Here is a 17,832-nt window from a genome sequence, read left to right as displayed (position 1 = left end):
AAATTACCAAATTATTTTCAAATTGGTTCAATTTTTAACATCCTTAACTACAATTATTGATATTATTTACGAAGTTCTTCAAATGAAAAATTGGCTCATTGCAAAAGCATTAGAGTTGCAAGTTCTTAAAATTTTCCAATAAAAATGTAATCGTTTTGGACACATCCCAAATAACTTCTCTGGGATTTATCGCTATCTACACAATTTTTGAAGCCTTGAAGACTAATTTCAACAACGGGCTATAAAAAGAAAACAACTGTTTAATGTCAAATACAAAATAATTTCTTTAATTTGTTTTTCGAAATATAAAAACCGGGATTGCAAAAAAAAATACATAAATATCATTTCTATAACTTTGCTCTCATGCAAACTAAGGCTGTACCAGTTTTGAAATATGTATGTACTTTTATTTCAATTATAAAAATTTTCAAAATTTCATCTTTATTCTTAATCTTAATGTGAATTTGCTTAAAACCGCAATTTCTCTAGTTTTAATTAAAAAATCTACTGAACCAATTTCGTTTCAATTTACATGTAATTTTTCTCTTCGTTTTTTTTTTTTAAGAAAATGTTTTCCTTTTTGAATTAATATTTTTCAAATATTACACCAATAAACTACTACATACACAGTGAAATATAATCCTATGGTTCCACCTCAAAAATACAATCCAAAAAAAAAAGATATTCTCTGTAAAATAAATGTGTACATCTACCTATACAAGTGTAACTATATTAACTTTGTTTGTGTCGAATTTCATTTCTACCTTTTTGTATATTTTTTGTTACCTATGCAAATCTATGTGGGCAAAACTTTTCCCTTCGTAACTGTGTAGGATGTTCCTTCTTTTTTGTTGGTCTTTTGTCTTCACTTTTTCTATCTTTCTTTGCTAAGTGATTATAGAACTAGACCAACAAAAAAAGGAATCACAACTATTATGCATATACTATAGGACTACCACCTGAAAGAATAGAACTACAAAATTCGCTTTACATCGGCCTCGCATTTCTACCATTCACAATAAAACCACCCTCCCCTCCCCATTTACCTTGGATTCCTATCTCGAAAAGTTTTAAACTCAGCTAAACTTCCGTAAACAAAAACAAAAGTTTTCATTTTCAAATAAACGAAACACGATCTACCTAATTGAGATACAATTTTTCACTTCTAATTAAATTCCTTCCAATGGTTTCTTCATTTCGTTTCAGCAATTTCATCGTTCTTTCGTTGTTCCCTTCAATCGCCCAAGAATCACTACTCACTACTCACTACCATTGCCTCATTGCCACCGGCCAGGACCACCAACAAAAACACCACCGCAGTACCCGCACCCGCATCCGCACCATCACTATTGGCAAAGAACCAGAAGAGAAATTTGAATCTTAATCCAAAAAGAACCCGTGGGGATGCGAAGTGAATTCTTAACTCTGTAAAAGAATTCAATTTATACATCCAACTTCCATATACCCACTCCTAGATTTTGGTCAATTATTATGTCTTATGAAATAGTCCAGCAAAAACAACGACCATTCAAAGTGCCCTTAACAATAGAATCATCGCTTGTTGGGGGATTGGAGATGCTACTGCGCGCCGCTTCATACCTAGCAAACCTCCTCTTTTATAGCCCGTTGATGATATATTCTTCACGAACCCTCTGACTTGGTAAGCTTAGTGCTGCTGTTGATGCTGATGCCGATGCCGATGCCGATGCCAGTGCCCGGACCGCATTGCAGATTAAAACCGAATATAATCTCTGCCTCCCTAGGGCAGACTTCCTGTCGTCGTCGTGGGTGTTTTCCATTAACACTTCATATTCCGTAATAAATTCCAAAGTAACAACTCATTTCCATCTCCGTTCCGGCCGTTTCTGACAACTCTGATGATGCTGAAGCTAGGGATAGGTCGGGTTGTTCCTTGTCGGACAACGACCGACGACACCCGACGGACGGATAAACGGACGGATGGTTATTGGATAGGTTTACCATGACTGTTGTATCTTTAACAAAACATACAAAAGAACACAGAGATGAGCTGTGCTAGTCGCGTCCAAGAATGAGATGAGATGAGACGGAGACTTAATAAATCTATCGAAAATTAAATGTCTCGAGGGCTCCTACAATATACCACCCAGTGCCTACGTTGCTGTGGTGACTAAAACGGCCTTCGGGCGATACGAATTTTTGTAAATGAAGCTCCAATTCATACTGTTGTTGGAGCCTCCAGCTAGACAAGGCTTTCTATGCTCATGCCCATGTCAACGATGTCGGTGAGTTTGTTCATCAACAGCGCCATCTGGCAGAAACAAAAGTCCCTTTCATTGCGCATGATGCAATATAAACAGTGAAACTCACCACAGCAATTTAGAGGTGAGGTGAATAGATAGACAAGCTATTGTGCGGTATTTGCAGATAAATCATGACACGGGTTTTGTGATTTCCTTTTGCTTTTGGATGGGACAGGAAAAAATAACAACAACAACAGTTATATGGGTCACTTACTTATAGTGAAAACACAAACACGCGCATAAACATTGACGACTGACCTGATACCAATACACAAAGACACATTTGGTCCTTCGACCCGAACGTAGATGTACAATGGGGCAAAGGAAGGAGCACAGGATATACGATACGATTACTGATGGTCTCTTTGCGCCACGGTTCGTCCTAGTAACTCGGATTATTGAATGCTGTTCCAGATACCCATTTGTGAATGCATGATTGATTTTTATTACAGGAATATACTGGTTCGCGCCATCATCGCCACCACCGGAATACAATGGAGCCAAATGAAGCTCACAACCAACATGCTAGCTTCTACCGCACCGTGGTGGGTCATTCGTCGTTCTCGTTCTCGTCCTCATCGTCGTCGGTCTTTGGGCTTCTTCGTCAGTAAAGTCGTCGTTTTCATCGTCATCACCGAAGTCGAGACTTTGCAAATGGGGTTCAGAATACTTCATTGCTTCACGTTGTTGCTGCCAATTTGACGTTGACTTCTTCATTGGAAATACGCAGCAGCTATAAAGTAAAAACAGCGGGGCCCTTGTCGAATGTTATCCATAATGATGGACGATAGTATACCTATCCCAACCCTACCCCACTCATCCTATACCTATCGTCATGGCAGACTTTGCTCGATGAAGTGAACTAAAGTTGTTATGTCGGGTTATGCCTCTGCTATCATCATGTTGTGTATTTGAGGATTCCTATAATAACTGTGTATACTATATCAAAAGCAGTTCAAAGTAAAAGGATCTTTCTATGGCAACCATCATCGAAAGCAAGCCAACAGGGAGCTGAATACGAGTACATTTTTGTAAAGAACTTTTCATAAGGGATTTCTCGTGAAAGATTCCAGAGATGGAGAAAATTGTGTTCAGCTTTTGGCGTCACGGTAACTTTTCATGCAGAAAAACGAATGAAAATTACAAATCCAATGTATGAACATGAAAATTAAGATGTGCTGCTGTGCGTATCGTCGTGCGTGGCCGTGATGATGATGATGACTTTGTGTATTTGAGACATCCTGAATTTAAAGATTATACGACTTTGCTGATACTGATGATGGCTAGAGTAACTTAAGGTTTGCTACGATAGGGTTGATAAGAGGGTTAGAATTTAAGTAGATTTTGGTATTGAGAGCTTCAAGGTAATCGATTATTGAGAGGGTAGATTTTTACGGAAATTCCGTATTCCGAATTTAATTTGATTTAAAAATTATAAAAAATCAATAATGCAAGGTTTTAACGTTGGCATTTGACACCTGTCAAACTCAAATTTAGCTCATTAATATAAGTTGAATGTTTCGCACAGCTTCGTTTAGATGAGCAACGATTGCAGATCATGGCTCGAAGGATATAGGGTCTTAACAGATAGGAAAAAAATACACACAAAACCACTAATTAGAGAGAGATGTTACATGGTCTCGTATTGGCGCATAAATTGGCCACCAAGACTATGGGAATGTTAGGTGCAAAGTGTAAAAAGTAAAATTCGCAATTTGAAGTAAAAAGCTCAAATTACGAAAAGGTGAAAAAATGAGTTCAAAGTCGGAATTGGGGTGAGGGAAGTTTGAAATGAAAAGTGTGCGAAGAGTAAAGCGCGAAGTGTAAAGTATGTGAAATGTATAGTAGTGAGTCAAGTCTGTGGTTTGAAATTCAAGTGCGAAGTGTTAAGTGAATAATGCGAAAACTGATTTGTGTTGTGCAAAGTTTGAAGTCAAAGTGTTGAGTCAAAAGTTTTTAATACGAATGCGATATTCCTAATTAAAGGAAGGCTGGAGTAAAGTCTAAATCTAAATTGTGAAATTTAAATGCGAAGTGAAAAGATCGAAAATTAAAATGTGGTGTGAAAAGTGTTAAATGCGAAGCGTAAAGTATTAAGTGTGAAGTGCTTAAAGTGATAAGTCAAGTCTGAAGTGTAAAATTAAAGTGCGCAGTGTACGTGAAAGTTTGGAAAATTGAACTGTGATGTGCAAAGTGTGATGTACAAAATGTTAAGTCAAAAGGTTTTTAATAACAAGTGCGGAGATTAAAATCCCATTAAGGCTGAAAAGTAAAGTCTAAAGTCTAATTTGTGAAATTTTTAGTGCGAAATAAAAAGTACGAAAATTTAAATGTGGTGTGAAAAGTGTTAAACGCGAAGTGTAAAATGCGAAGCGTGAAGCACTAAAAGTTAAAAGTCAAGCCTGTTAAGTAAAAAGTGCGAAAATTTATGTGTGTTGTGCAAAGTTTGAAGTCAAAAGTCAAAGTGTTAAGTCAAAAGTTTTTAATACGAGGTGCGGAGTTTAAAATTCAATGAAGGCTGGAAAATAAAATCTTAATCTAATCTAAATTGTGAACTTCAAATGAAAAGTGAAAAGTACGAAAATTGAAATGTGGTATGCAAAATGTTTTATCAAGTGTGAAGTACTAAAACTGATAAGTCAAGTCTGAAGTATAAAATTAAAGTGCGAAGTGTAAGTGAAAGTTTGGACAATTGAAGTGTGATTTGCAAAGTGTGCTGTACAAAGTCTTAAGTCAAAAGCTTTTAATACGAAGTGCGGAGTTCAAAATTTAATGAAGGGTGGAAAGTAAAGTCTAAATCTAATTTGTGAAATTCAAATGCCAAGTGAAAAGTACAAAAATTGAAATGTGATGTACTAAATTGTACGCGAAGTGTAAAATGCGAAGCGTGAAGTGTGAAGTACTTAAAGTTATAAGTCAAGTCTAAAGAGTCAAAATAAAGTGCGAAGTGTTAAGTGAATAGTGCGTAAATTGGTGTGTGGTGTGCAAAGTTTGAAGTCAAAAGTTAAAGTGTTAAGTCAAAAGTTTTAAAAAAAATTGAAATGTGGTGTGCAAAGTGTTAAACTCGAAGTGTAAAATGCGAAGCGTGAAGTGAAGAGTATGAAGTGTGAAGTGCTTAACGTTATAAGTGTCAAATTCAAGTGCGAAGTGTGATTGGTAAAGTTTGAAGTATTATGTAAGAAGTCTGGAGTCAAAATGTTTTAATACGAAGTGCAGAGTTAAAAGTTTAATGAAGGGTCTAAAATAAAACGTTAAGTTCTGATTGCGGGGGGAGAAGGGTAAAATGCGAAGATTGAATTGCAAATTCTGAAGTGTCCTAAGAAGGATGTTCGAAGTCTGAGGAATATTTCAAGTGTTAAGTGTTAAATTCAAGTGCAAAATTGAAAATAAGAAGTGTGTAAACTGCAGTGTGATATGGGAAGGCTGGAGAACGCAGTTTTTATTACAAAGTTTAAGGTTCAAGACCGATATTCAATAAAAGTTTGTTAAGCGACTTTTTTTTTTTATTTTGCACGCGCACTCAAGGGGATATGAATACCCTTATAATGACTATACATATACACAGTACGATCAATTAGGAACGGAGGATAATATTTGAAAGGAGATAATGATACACATTGGTTTTGAATGCCTGAACATTGTAATGGGGGGGAAATACTGAGTCTGGTAAAGCATTCCACATTCGTGTAGTGCGACTAAAAAAGAATCTCTGTACTTAACAGTACGACCGAAATTGGGCTCAAGGGTAAACTGATGGGAATTCCTAAAAGAACGAGTATTACGGTTGAATTGTTTGAGGGGAAGCATGCAACTGGCTATTTCATTAGAGCATTGCTTATGGAAGTAGCGATAAAATAATGAGAGACATGAAACCTTACGACGGTACTCGAGAGATGCAAAAGTTTCAATTAGACAACGGTCATATATCATTTTTAGAGCTCTTTTGAATTCTGTTCAAGAGACTTAAATGGGTTATAGTAGCACTTGACCAAATATGGGAATCGTACTCAAGTTTTGGACAAAATTTATAGCCAGATCAGAAGGGGTGAAAAACTTCTTGCATCGTCCGATTAGCAGCATTTTTTGTCGATTTCAAATATGTGATCACTCCACAACAAGTGGTTTGTAATGCACATACCTAGGACTGATAGCTGTTTAGTCTCCTCGATGCAAGTACTACTCATGGATAGTGGTATCGTGGGAGGGTAACGCTTTTGCAACAGTATACAGCATTGAGTTTTCGAAGCATTAAATTCTACACGGTTTTTGATTCCCCTTTGAACAATGCTTTCAAGATCAGAATTTAGTGAGCTTATCATACACTGCCGTTGGTAGTCCACATCCGAAGAACGAGGATCTAAAAACGAATATGAAAAGCTGAGGGTACTGTCATCCGCGAAACAATTTATTGGGTTAAAAGTTTCAGACAAAAGATCATTTATAAAAATAAGGAAGAGCGTCGGAGACATAACGGAGCCCTGGGGCACACCAGCTTTTATTTTCGGAATATCAGATTTGAACCCCTGCAATAGTACTTGAATTAACGGTACGAAAGGTAATTTCTAACCCAACGAAGATTATCAATAGCAATTGCACGCATTTTCGGTAAGAGAGCTTGATGCCAAACTCTATCAAATGCTTTGAAATATCAAGTGCAGTAATCTTACTTTCACTACCTCACCTATTGCAACGAAAGCCATACCACCGGTTACTAAGAAGCTTCCGTTCTTCTAGAGATTTATTAAGCTGAAAATTTATCAGCTAAATTCAATTATTTCGAAAATACGAAGCATTTCAAATCACATTTGTTGCATGCTTATTCGAGGAGGATTACGGGCTGACATTAAAATGGGGCAAATGGATAAAGGATCCATTGACCATAAAAAGAACACAATAGACAAACCCTAGTAAATTTGAAGCGATTGACTAATCTTTTTCCGCCAAAATCCGAAAAGTAAAAATCTAGAATTATATTTTTATGTTTCTACGAATGATGCCATAAAAAATAATTTAAATAACATTTCATTTATATTTCTGTTCTAGTTTCTATGCGATACTTAATACTTAGACAAAAATTCAGGATTCCGTAAATAATGATTTATTTATCAGGAATCACTTAACTGTAAAATGAAGATTCATGGTCGAATATTCATAAAAAAAAAACCAAAGACGAGAAGAAAAGAAGAATTATAAACTTTTCAGATGAAAAGGAACGAAGTGATACAGAAAAAAAGGAAAGAATTTTCGTTTTGTATTTGTCCGTCAGTGCGCTCAGAGAGGATTTAGAAGCAGGAAGGATTTTCCTCCCCGTTTACATTTTCCATCACCCGCGTTTGACCGTTTCGTCTAGCACTTTTTGAAGTCGACTTCTCTGCCAATCTCTGAATTCAGTGAACGCTGAAAGATGGATTCAATTTGCAACTCTAGAAGAAAAGCTAGCACTTTTTTCGTCCTTATTTTTCTTCAGTTTTTTCTTTTTTTTTTCTCGACAGAAATAAACGGTGAGTGAAATTAAACAGAATCAAGAGAACAAAAAAATGTATACTATTCGTCGACTGAGGAAACTCAGTCAAGGAGGAAATAGAGCTTTAGCAGCACGTGTTTCTGTAGAATCAATTTTGAGAATTAATGGTTTGGCAGTTGAAAACTAAATAATGTGTCCTTATGATTTAACTTTTCCGGAATTTCGGAATATTGATATTGAATAGTACCAAGCTTTGTATGTGTGTATGTGTGCGATTGTGAATGGATGCATATGCAAGGTTTCCAGGAGTAAGCTTGATGCCACAGAAATGTTCTACATTATGTGCTGTTTTCTAAAACGTTATAAATTAATAATTAAAAGGTGCAGCGCATTTGTTCATAAGAAATTCAATTTAAAATGTAAGACGAAAATTTGTTGGTTTTGTTTGATTGCAATTTTGGCGAAGGAATTAGCCTTTTGGCAACTTGTTTTTATTAAATTTAGGTTTTTCCTTCGAACATTTTAATGAAAGAGATTATTCGTAAAATACTAAACGAGAATATGAATTCAAAGTCTTCTATGCAGTTAAATTTGCTAACGAAAAAATGGATTATTTATAAATTTATTGATTGGTGCTGCAGTGATGCTATTTTTTCAATCTTAGAACCAAACTACTTATGACTTATTCTCAGCATTATTTGTAACTTTTGTTTCTGATTCTTCTTTCTTGTACAAACTCAAATTGAGCCTCGAAAACTTTTACAAAAAGTTTTATATTTATGCATTGATGAAGATTTGTTAATTTGAAATATATTCTATTCAGATGAAGTACTGCACTACGGTTATCCTTAAAAAAAAAGAAAACTCTTCAGGATCTTTTTACTTGACAAACTGACAAACAGATGTCCCGCTTATAGGGTAGCTATCAATAATTTTCTCTAGCACCAAAAAAGCTTTCCAAGGCATTCTTTGGCAACGAAGTCTTGGTTGCTTATGATTTAAATCATACGAATAATTGGTTTTGAAGGTTTTTGTGTTACGTTAATTTTTTTGATTATTTTTGTTACGTATACGCCAAGTGGCCCCTCAAACAATTTGTTAGTTATCATGAAATGATCTGTATTGAATGTCGATTTTCAGCTTATATGATTGTTTATAAATAACGATCTGAAATTCTTGAGGTTAGCTACATTTTTAGTCTACAAGGCTCGTAAATATACGAGTGGTTATTTTCTAAGCTTCAATAATAGTAGCACCCTTCTTATTTATTTATTTATTCATTCGTATCAATTAGAGATCTTAACATCTACAATCAGATTACAAAAGGTCAAGAAATAAATAATCATTTATAACAAAAAAAAATAGGCGTAATAATACATAACATTAAGTGCTTAAAATAACAATTTTATAAACAAGGTTTGATTAATTAATTCAATAATAACAAAAGTATATTATTTTTTAAAGTGTAAGATTAGTTTCTCTAACACAACGAGTTAAAGGTTCATTACAAGCATAGTTTATCCCATGTTTCTTTTCTCGGAGTAAGCAACATTCTCTTATTTGACGCGAGGGGGCTTACAAATCTATCAACGATAAAAGGAAAGGGCATTTGATATGATGTGACAAAATGTTACTGAAAACATTTTCCTTCTATTTTCAAGTGACTGAGTTCCAAGAAGTTTACATCTAGTCGAGTACGATGGAATTTCGATGTTCCAACCTAATTTCTGAATTATAAAACCTTGTAAATTTGTTTTGGATGATTTCAATTCTATTTGAATAAATATTGTAGTAAGGATTCCAAATTACACAACAGTATTCTAAGTTTGATCTAACATAGGAGTTAAATATAGATTTAAGAACAAAAGGATCCTTGAAGTCTTTTGAATAACGTTTAATAAAACCTAGCATTGAATTGGATTTTGCTACAATATATTCTATATGCTTGCTAAAGTTTAGTTTTGAATCAAACACTACACCAAGGTCCTTTTTCTCCAAAACGTTTTCAAGAACAAAGTTATAAACTTTGTAATCAAAAGAAATTTTCGAAAATTTGCGACAAAAGGAAAAAAATTGACATTTATTAACGTTCAAAAATAATTGGTTAGTTGTACACCATTCACCTAACTTTTGGAGATCGTTTTGCAAAAGAATACAATCATATAAAGAATGTATGCATCTGAAAAACTTTAAATCATCTGCAAATAAAAGTGTACTAGAATTTAAGAAGATATCAGGTCGTTGATGAAAATTAAAAAAAGAAGGGGACCAAGATGGCTTCCTTGCGGGACACCCGAGGTAACAATAATTAGACTAGAGAGCACGTGATCAACCATTTCATTATATTTGAGTGAAAACCAAATTGTTTCAATTTTTCAATCAAAATAGTTTGACTAACTCTATCAAAAGCCTTCGCAAAATCAGTATAGAAAACATCAATTTGGTAGCCTTCTTCGAGTTTATTTAAAACGAAATTGAAAAAGATAGAAAGATTAGTGGTAGTGGATCTTCCTGCAATAAATAATAATAAAGATAACTTTCTCCAAGAGTTTCGGTATACTTGATAATTTACAAATAGGACGGTAGTTATTTACTTCCTGCTTAGTACCACTTTCATGAATTGGAGAAAGAAATGATTTTTTCCACACTGAAAGAAATTTACCTTTCCCAAGAGAGGCATTGAAAATGAAATAAAGGGGCTCAGCAAGTGCACATATCTTCAAAATAATTGGTGGAATTTCATCACTGCCTTGCTTGCAATCGTTATTTAAATTCAAAAGACCTTCTTCGATTTCCAAAATATTAATTTCTAATTGTCCTATGTCAACCTTATAACTATGATTAGATATTCTTAATGGATCTGAACTAGATTTGGAATAATTTGATTCGAAGTAATGGGCAAACGAATTACAAATATTTGAAAGATCCGAAAATGTAGAACCCATGCAGTTCATACTGCTAGGAATACCATTTGACATTTTTTTAGTATTAATAAATGACCAAAAACATTTTGCATTAGTTTTTATGTTTGATTCAATCGATAAAACGTAATTTTTATATAGAAATTTGTTAAGAACATCGAATTCCCGCGCTACCCGAATGTAAGTATTTTTTAAATCGATATTATTTTCACAAGTGCGTATCCTTTTGTAAGCATTGTTTTTTTATTACTTAAATTACAAAGCCTCTTGGTAAACCAAGGAGGCTTTGTGTTTTTATTAATTTTTACTTTTGGGACATGCATATTAATTGCCGCTTTCAAATTATCAATGAAAAAATTATAAAAATCAAACAAATTCATAGAATTATAATTTAAGCGCCATTGAATACCCGACAAATAATTCGCAATGTCTGTGTAGTTAGCTTTTGCGTATTTAAATTTAAATTTTATTACAATTTGTGCTTTTGAAATAATTATAGAATGAAAAATTAAAATTTAGAGCTAAATGGTGAATAGAGTTAGGAAAAATAGGATAAAGTGATTTATCAACAGATATATTTAATTCTCTATCAGCAAAAACAAGATCAAGAATACGATTTCAATTATTCTTGCAACAATTAAGTTGAATCAAGTCATAATGTTTTTATATGATCATTATCAAAAAATGGAACTTTCCAACTACTTGACCTAATTGTACTCAAATTTTTACGAAACATTAAAAAAAAGATATATCTTGCGGTACCTTGCAAAAACCAATGGTTTAGTTTCATACATTGCGTAATGTGTGTTTAGTAATGGTAATCTGCACAACTGTAAAATTGTTTTTTTTTTTTTTGGAAAATTGAATACTTTATTCTGAAAATTACTTATAAAATTGTATCCAATTTTAACAAGAAAGTTGTATAACTTTTTAAAGAACATTTGAAGTTCATTTTTAAACCAGAGACTCAGAAAAATTTTACGGAAATATTAAGGAATATGCACTTACAAGTTCCATGCACTTCACTGTTGCTTAGCTCATTGGGCCTTAGAGCAATTTCAGTTACTTGAAGGCTACTTCAGTAAACTAAATTCCCACATCTAAGGCTAGGAAAATCCTCAAATTGTTGTCTTGTCGAGAAATAGATTTATTCACAGACAATGACCGTTTTGTGCTTTCTTTAAAAATAAGAGTAGAAAAAACGTTTGGGTCAATCGAGTCATGTTAACCAACTTTTAGTTTTAACTTCATTAAAATAGTACCCGTGGCATGATGGTTAGTGCGATGGACTATCATGCCAGAAGTCTTGGGTTTGATCCCTGCCTACCCACGGGTACTGACTATTGCGAGGAATCGACAAATTTTCCAAGAGTAACTCTTGTCATGAAAAAGTGATTTTCAAATTAGCAGTGTGGATTCGGCATATAAACTGTATAGGTCCCCTCCATTCCTGACAACATTACTCGCACCCAGGAATGGTTGAAAGTTGTAAGTCACTAGGCCCTAGTTCTTAACGGACTGTTGCGCCACCCAATTTATTTTCAAAATAGACAAGCTGGTGAGTAACCAAAGTGTCGCTATATAAGATCCTTATCATCCCAGTCCTAGAGGGTTTTTCAATTGGTGCGGGTTTCTACCCGCTTGTTTCGCACCTCGTGGTGGCCATTTTGTTTTGGTGAAATCTGTCAAATATTTTGTTTATTAATCAGTTGTTTACGCCAAATCATCACAGCAAGTTACACGACTGAACAGCACAGTCGACTAACTCGTCAACGTTTGGTGTCCAAATTTGAGACAACAGGTGTAGTAAACAATCAGTCACGTTCAAGGAACGCGAGATCGGCCGACAACATCGCCGCGCTTTGTAAAAGTGAGAGACACTCTATTCCTCGCAGTGCACAAAACCTCGGCCTTTCGCAGAATTCAACTTGGCGAATTTTGAGTCGGGACTTGGGCCTACACCTGTACAAGATCCAACTAACCCAGGAACTCAAAGTTCATGACCATAGTGTTGACGTCAAGTAGCAGTTTATAATATTCAAACGATTATTTGAACTAAATTATTTTAAAAAAAATATTGCATACCTTTAGGTGTTACTATTAAACGTAACGTAAATTAAGTTGTTAATTTTAATAATAATGAAGTTGAGAATATTATAAGACATACAATCTCTATTCTTAATCTCACCTTTATATAAACTAAGTTAATAGTTTTCACCACCGAGATAGTCGGTTTGACTAAGGCACATTCGTGTCTTAAAAATAATTGTAAATCACTTCGATTGTAACATTATTAGAGACAAGACGTAAAAATAAGAATTAAACACTAAAGGTATACAAAAAAAACTGTTCTCTTTTTTTTCTTTTCAATTGCGTTGTGGTACTGCAAGAAATTTTAAACTTTTTTTCAGCTAAGACATATTTTTGCTCTGGGATTCATATTAAGAAGAATCCCCCCAACATTTTTTGGTCCTTCGAGCCGGATAAATACTTTGGACAGCAAATAAATTTGGGATTAAAAACTCATAACCCCTTGAGTTATTTTGGAGATAATTACGGAGTGCGAATTTTATTGGAATTTTTGCCCACACACTTTGGTTTTACGCTGTTGTCCACACCTAGATGGAAATCCCATATCCCTAACCCAAGGTAGGTGCTGTGCATTATAAAATATACATAATTATAAATATAAATATATTTGATTCAATTATTTTTGCAAATTAAATTAAAGTATTGAATTGATTGTGATTTTTTATAAAGTATATTTTTGATCTTATTGAAAATTATTTAAAGTGATTCATATAAGTATACATATATATATATATTTGTGAAGTGAGCATATTTGGAACAAATTTTGATCGTAAGGTTTAGGTACAGTTTCGTTACAGTTTTTTTTTTGATCTCGCGATCTTACGGTTTCTTCGATCTGGTGATTTTTAAAACCTTTTCAACTTTTTTTTTGTGAACAATCAATCTACGGTATTTTAATCCTTTTCAGGATTTTCTGTTCTTTGATTAAGGGATAATTTTTTAGATTTTCGTTCAATTAACAACTCGTTTTATTGAAATTTAAATAAAAATAAAAAGAAATTTTGAAAGTTTATTGCTTTAGTTGTGAACTTTTTTCTTCGTTCGAGATCTATTAAGTGTACCATTTTTTATCGTTTTCGATATGTCTTTTTCTGACGATTTTTATTTGTGCGTGAAGCAAATAAACGAAACTATCAATAGTTTTCGTGATGTACCAAATAGAGAAAATATGACTTCTGGTATGCTCAAAGTCTGGAAAAAAGAATTTGAGGTATTATGGGATAGTTTTCGTTCAGTTTATACAAAATGTTTGAAGAACGAAGATAAAAGTTTAGATGATACAAAACTGTTGACAATTAAATCGAAATATTTATCAGTTTCAACCAATTATTTCACTACTGTAGGTAGTATTATAGATTCCATAGACATGGGTACATACAAGGATACAAAACAAGATCTTGTTGCTCCTCAAAGATCTGAATTAGAATATGGAATTAGGGTTCCACCTTGCGACGCTGAATGTTTTGAAGGTGATTATAAATCCTGGCCTACTTTTCGTGATATGTTCCAAGCAATTTACATAGCTCACCCCCGACTTAGTGATGTAGAAAAGTTATTCCATTTACGCCTTAAAACTAAGAAGGAAGCTCATGACATTGTTGAAAAGTTTTCACTGACGGCAGATAATTTTAAGCTAGCGTGGGATGCATTAAAATCTCAGTACGAGAATAAACGCATCTTAATTAACACACAGCTTAAAGCACTTTTTTCTATACCGTCTATCTCAACTGAAAGCTGCTCAGCTTTGAGAAAACTTCATAGAACCGTTTGTGATTGTCTAGGGGTCCTTTCAAGCTATGGTGTTAAAACCGATAATTGGGATCCGATTCTTATTTTTATTATTTCTCAAAAGATCCCTGAAAACACTTTGTTTCTTTTTGAGCAAAGTCTACCGAAAGAAAATGAAATTCCTACATGGAAATCTTTGGATGATTTTCTTGCTTCGAGATACAAGATACTTGAATCTGTTGAAGAAGTCAAGCAATGTCCCCGTAAAAGTGCGAATCAATCATCCAATTTAAATACCAAAAAGGTAAACTCTTTTCATGTTGAACAAAAGAATTTCAGTTGTAAGGTATGCAATAGCAATCATCCCTTGCGTTCATGCAAGAAATTTTTGGACATGGATGTTTCATCTCGTCGTAAAGTAGTACAAGTCCAAAAGTACTGCTACAACTGCCTTGCACTCACACATGCGGTATATGAGTGTAAAAGTAAAGTTTCTTGCGACAAGTGCGGTAGAAGGCACCACAGTTTGCTTCATTTTTCCCAACAAAATCAATCATCTCAGGATACAAGATCAACTCCTCTATCTCAAACTCCTCTTGCTACCAACCCCACCCCCATACAGTCCACTTCGAAAATAGAACAACAAACAACGCTGGATTTAGAAAAGGATATAAATTCTAATTCGTCTACACTTAAAAGTTTCCTTGTTAACCAGCAAAAGAATATTTTACTAGCTACAGCTTTGGTTAAAATTAATGTTCATAATCAAACCATTCTTTTGAGAGCTTTAATCGACCCTGGTTCTGAAGCTACTTATATTTTACAATCCGTAGTGAACCGATTTAAGCTTTTTACACGGGCTACCAATGCATCTATTTGTGGCATTGGACAAGTTCAAAGCGAATTTTCAACGAGTATGTGTCCTCTCACGCTCGAATCTCGCATCAACCCTGATGTACATATACCGGTTTCAGCCGTTGTTTTGAAAAGGCTGACAGGAAATTTGCCATCGCAGTCTGTTGACGCATCAAACTTGGTTGAGCTCAAGGGATTACGATTGGCAGATCCTAACTTTGATAAACCCGCTTCGATAGACATTTTGATCGGAGCAGATATCTACCCTCTTATTCTACGTGAAGGTGTTAAGAAAGAAAAGGACTTTTCACCAATTGCTCAAAATACGGTTTTCGGGTGGGTTCTTTCTGGACCATGTGAAGTTGGTTTAAAGAAACCAACTTTTCATACATTTTTTAGTGAGATTTGTTTAGAAAAACAAATTCAGAGATTTTGGGAACTCGAAGAAGTTCCAGAAATAAAACCCTTTTCTAACGAAGATAAATTTTGTGAAAAATTGTATACGGATACAACAACTCGCAATCTAGATGGCAGCTATACAGTGAAACTTCCATTTAAGCCTCACCTAAATATATCGGATTTAGGTCTTTCCAGAAGTAGTGCAGTTTTACAATTTCTGCGACAAGAGAAGCGTCTTCTTTGCGATATATCGCTCAGAGAAGAGTATAACAAAGTTCTGAACGAATACATTTCTTTGAAGCACATGACGCTTAGGTCAAAAGGTGAATTAAATCTTTCCACACAGCACTTTTATTTGCCGCACCATGCTGTGGTTAAACCGGGCAGTGCTTCAACAAAGGTTAGAGTCGTTTTTAACGCAAGTGCTTCTACCAACAAAGGGCATAGCCTAAACGATTTTTTGTGTACCGGTCCTGCTCTTCAAAATGACCTACAAACTATTTTATTAAAATGGCGACAGTATCCCTATGTTTTTAATAGCGATATTGAGAAAATGTATCGCCAAATACATGTTCACCCCGATCATCATAGATTCCAAAGAATAATTTTTCGATCGTCAAATTCAGAATCAGATTTGGCTGATTTTGAAATAAATAGGGTTACTTTTGGAGTTAACTGTGCTCCATATTTGGCAATCCGAACTTTACATCAACTTGCCTCTGATGAAGGAAACCAATATCCTTTAGCAAAGGATATGGTATTGTCAGATTTTTATGTGGACGACGTTTTTTCTGGAGGGTTCGATCTAGATACTGTTGTTCAAGCTCAAACTCAGTTAAATGCACTTCTTTTGTCCGGAGGGTTTTGCTTGAAAAAATGGACTGCAAACCACCCTCGCTTGTTGGAAAACATTCCTAGGGGGGATGTTTTAGACCAACACTTTCTTATGTTCGATGAGAATTCACATTCGAAAGTTCTAGGTATAGGGTGGAATGCAAGGGAAGATTGCTTCTATATTCGATGTAACCTATTTTCTTCAACAACTGTTTTGACTAAACGTGAGCTTTTTTCAAATATAGCTAAAATATATGACCCTATAGGTTGGCTTGCGCCAACAACAATTTTATTAAAGATTTTATTGCAAGATGTCTGGAAAGACAAAACCGAGTGGGATGCGCCCATAAAATCAACTCGGTTAGAGACATGGAAAGATTTTGTGAAATCCTTTCCTATAATAAAGGATCTCAGAATTCCAAGATGGATCAATTATACTCCAGATATGTGTGTTGAAATACACGGATTTTGCGATGCATCTCTAAGTGCATATGCTGCTGCTGTCTACTCTAGGATTTCTGATTCATCTGGAAATGTGTTTATCAACCTTCTTTGCTCAAAAACAAAAGTGGCTCCCCTAAAAGCCATTTCCATACCTCGGCTGGAGCTTTGTGGAGCTGTTTTGCTAACAAGGTTAGTAAACGCTGTACAAAGTAGTCTACGCCTGAAAAACTATCATGTTTACCTTTGGACGGATTCAATGATTGTTCTTTATTGGATTCGTGACTGCCCATCTCGACTTGAAACGTTTGTCCGAAACCGGGTCTCTAAAGTACAAACTGAGAGTCCGCCAGGTTGTATTTGGAAACATGTTCCTTCTGAACACAATCCAGCTGACATCGCTTCCCGCGGTGTAATGCCTCAGAATTTAATAAACAATGACCAATGGTGGCATGGTCCAAGTTGGTTAAAGAATTCCCAGGAAACTTGGCCAATAACGAAGATTCAAAAGGATCCCCATTGGAATGTTGAAATCAAACAAATTAAAAGCTTTGTAGTAAATCAAAACACAAATGATGATATTTTGAGAAGATTTTCATGTTACTCTCGTGCTATAAAAGTCATATCATATTTGTTTAGATTTATTAACCTAGCTTCTCGCAAAAGAAAAAGGTTTTACCCTTTCAGATACTTTTCTATTAAGTTAACTCATCATGAATTAACTTTTGTGAAAACTCGACTCGTTGTACTAGCACAACGCTTCTATTTTAGTGAAGAGTTCAACGCTCTATATAACTCGAAACCGTTAAGTAAAAAT

The 17,832-nt window shown here is 34.6% G+C and overlaps 1 protein-coding gene across 1 annotated transcript in view; it reads left to right on the top strand.

The window, feature by feature from the left end:
- Positions 1-17,832, top strand: part of LOC129944888 (uncharacterized) — a 37,235-nt gene that overhangs the window by 18,113 nt on the left and 1,290 nt on the right. The window contains exons 2-3 of the mRNA XM_056054550.1: positions 14,611-15,702; positions 15,769-17,571. Of these exons, the coding sequence (XP_055910525.1) occupies positions 14,611-15,702; positions 15,769-17,571 (2,895 nt within the window). The remainder of the gene's footprint in view (positions 1-14,610; positions 15,703-15,768; positions 17,572-17,832) is intronic.

This window comes from Eupeodes corollae, chromosome 2 (genome assembly GCF_945859685.1).
Source record: "Eupeodes corollae chromosome 2, idEupCoro1.1, whole genome shotgun sequence".
Taxonomy (NCBI): Eukaryota; Metazoa; Arthropoda; class Insecta; order Diptera; family Syrphidae; genus Eupeodes; species Eupeodes corollae.
Note: the sequence above shows the minus strand (reverse complement) of the source record. Positions and strands in the feature narration are given on the sequence as shown.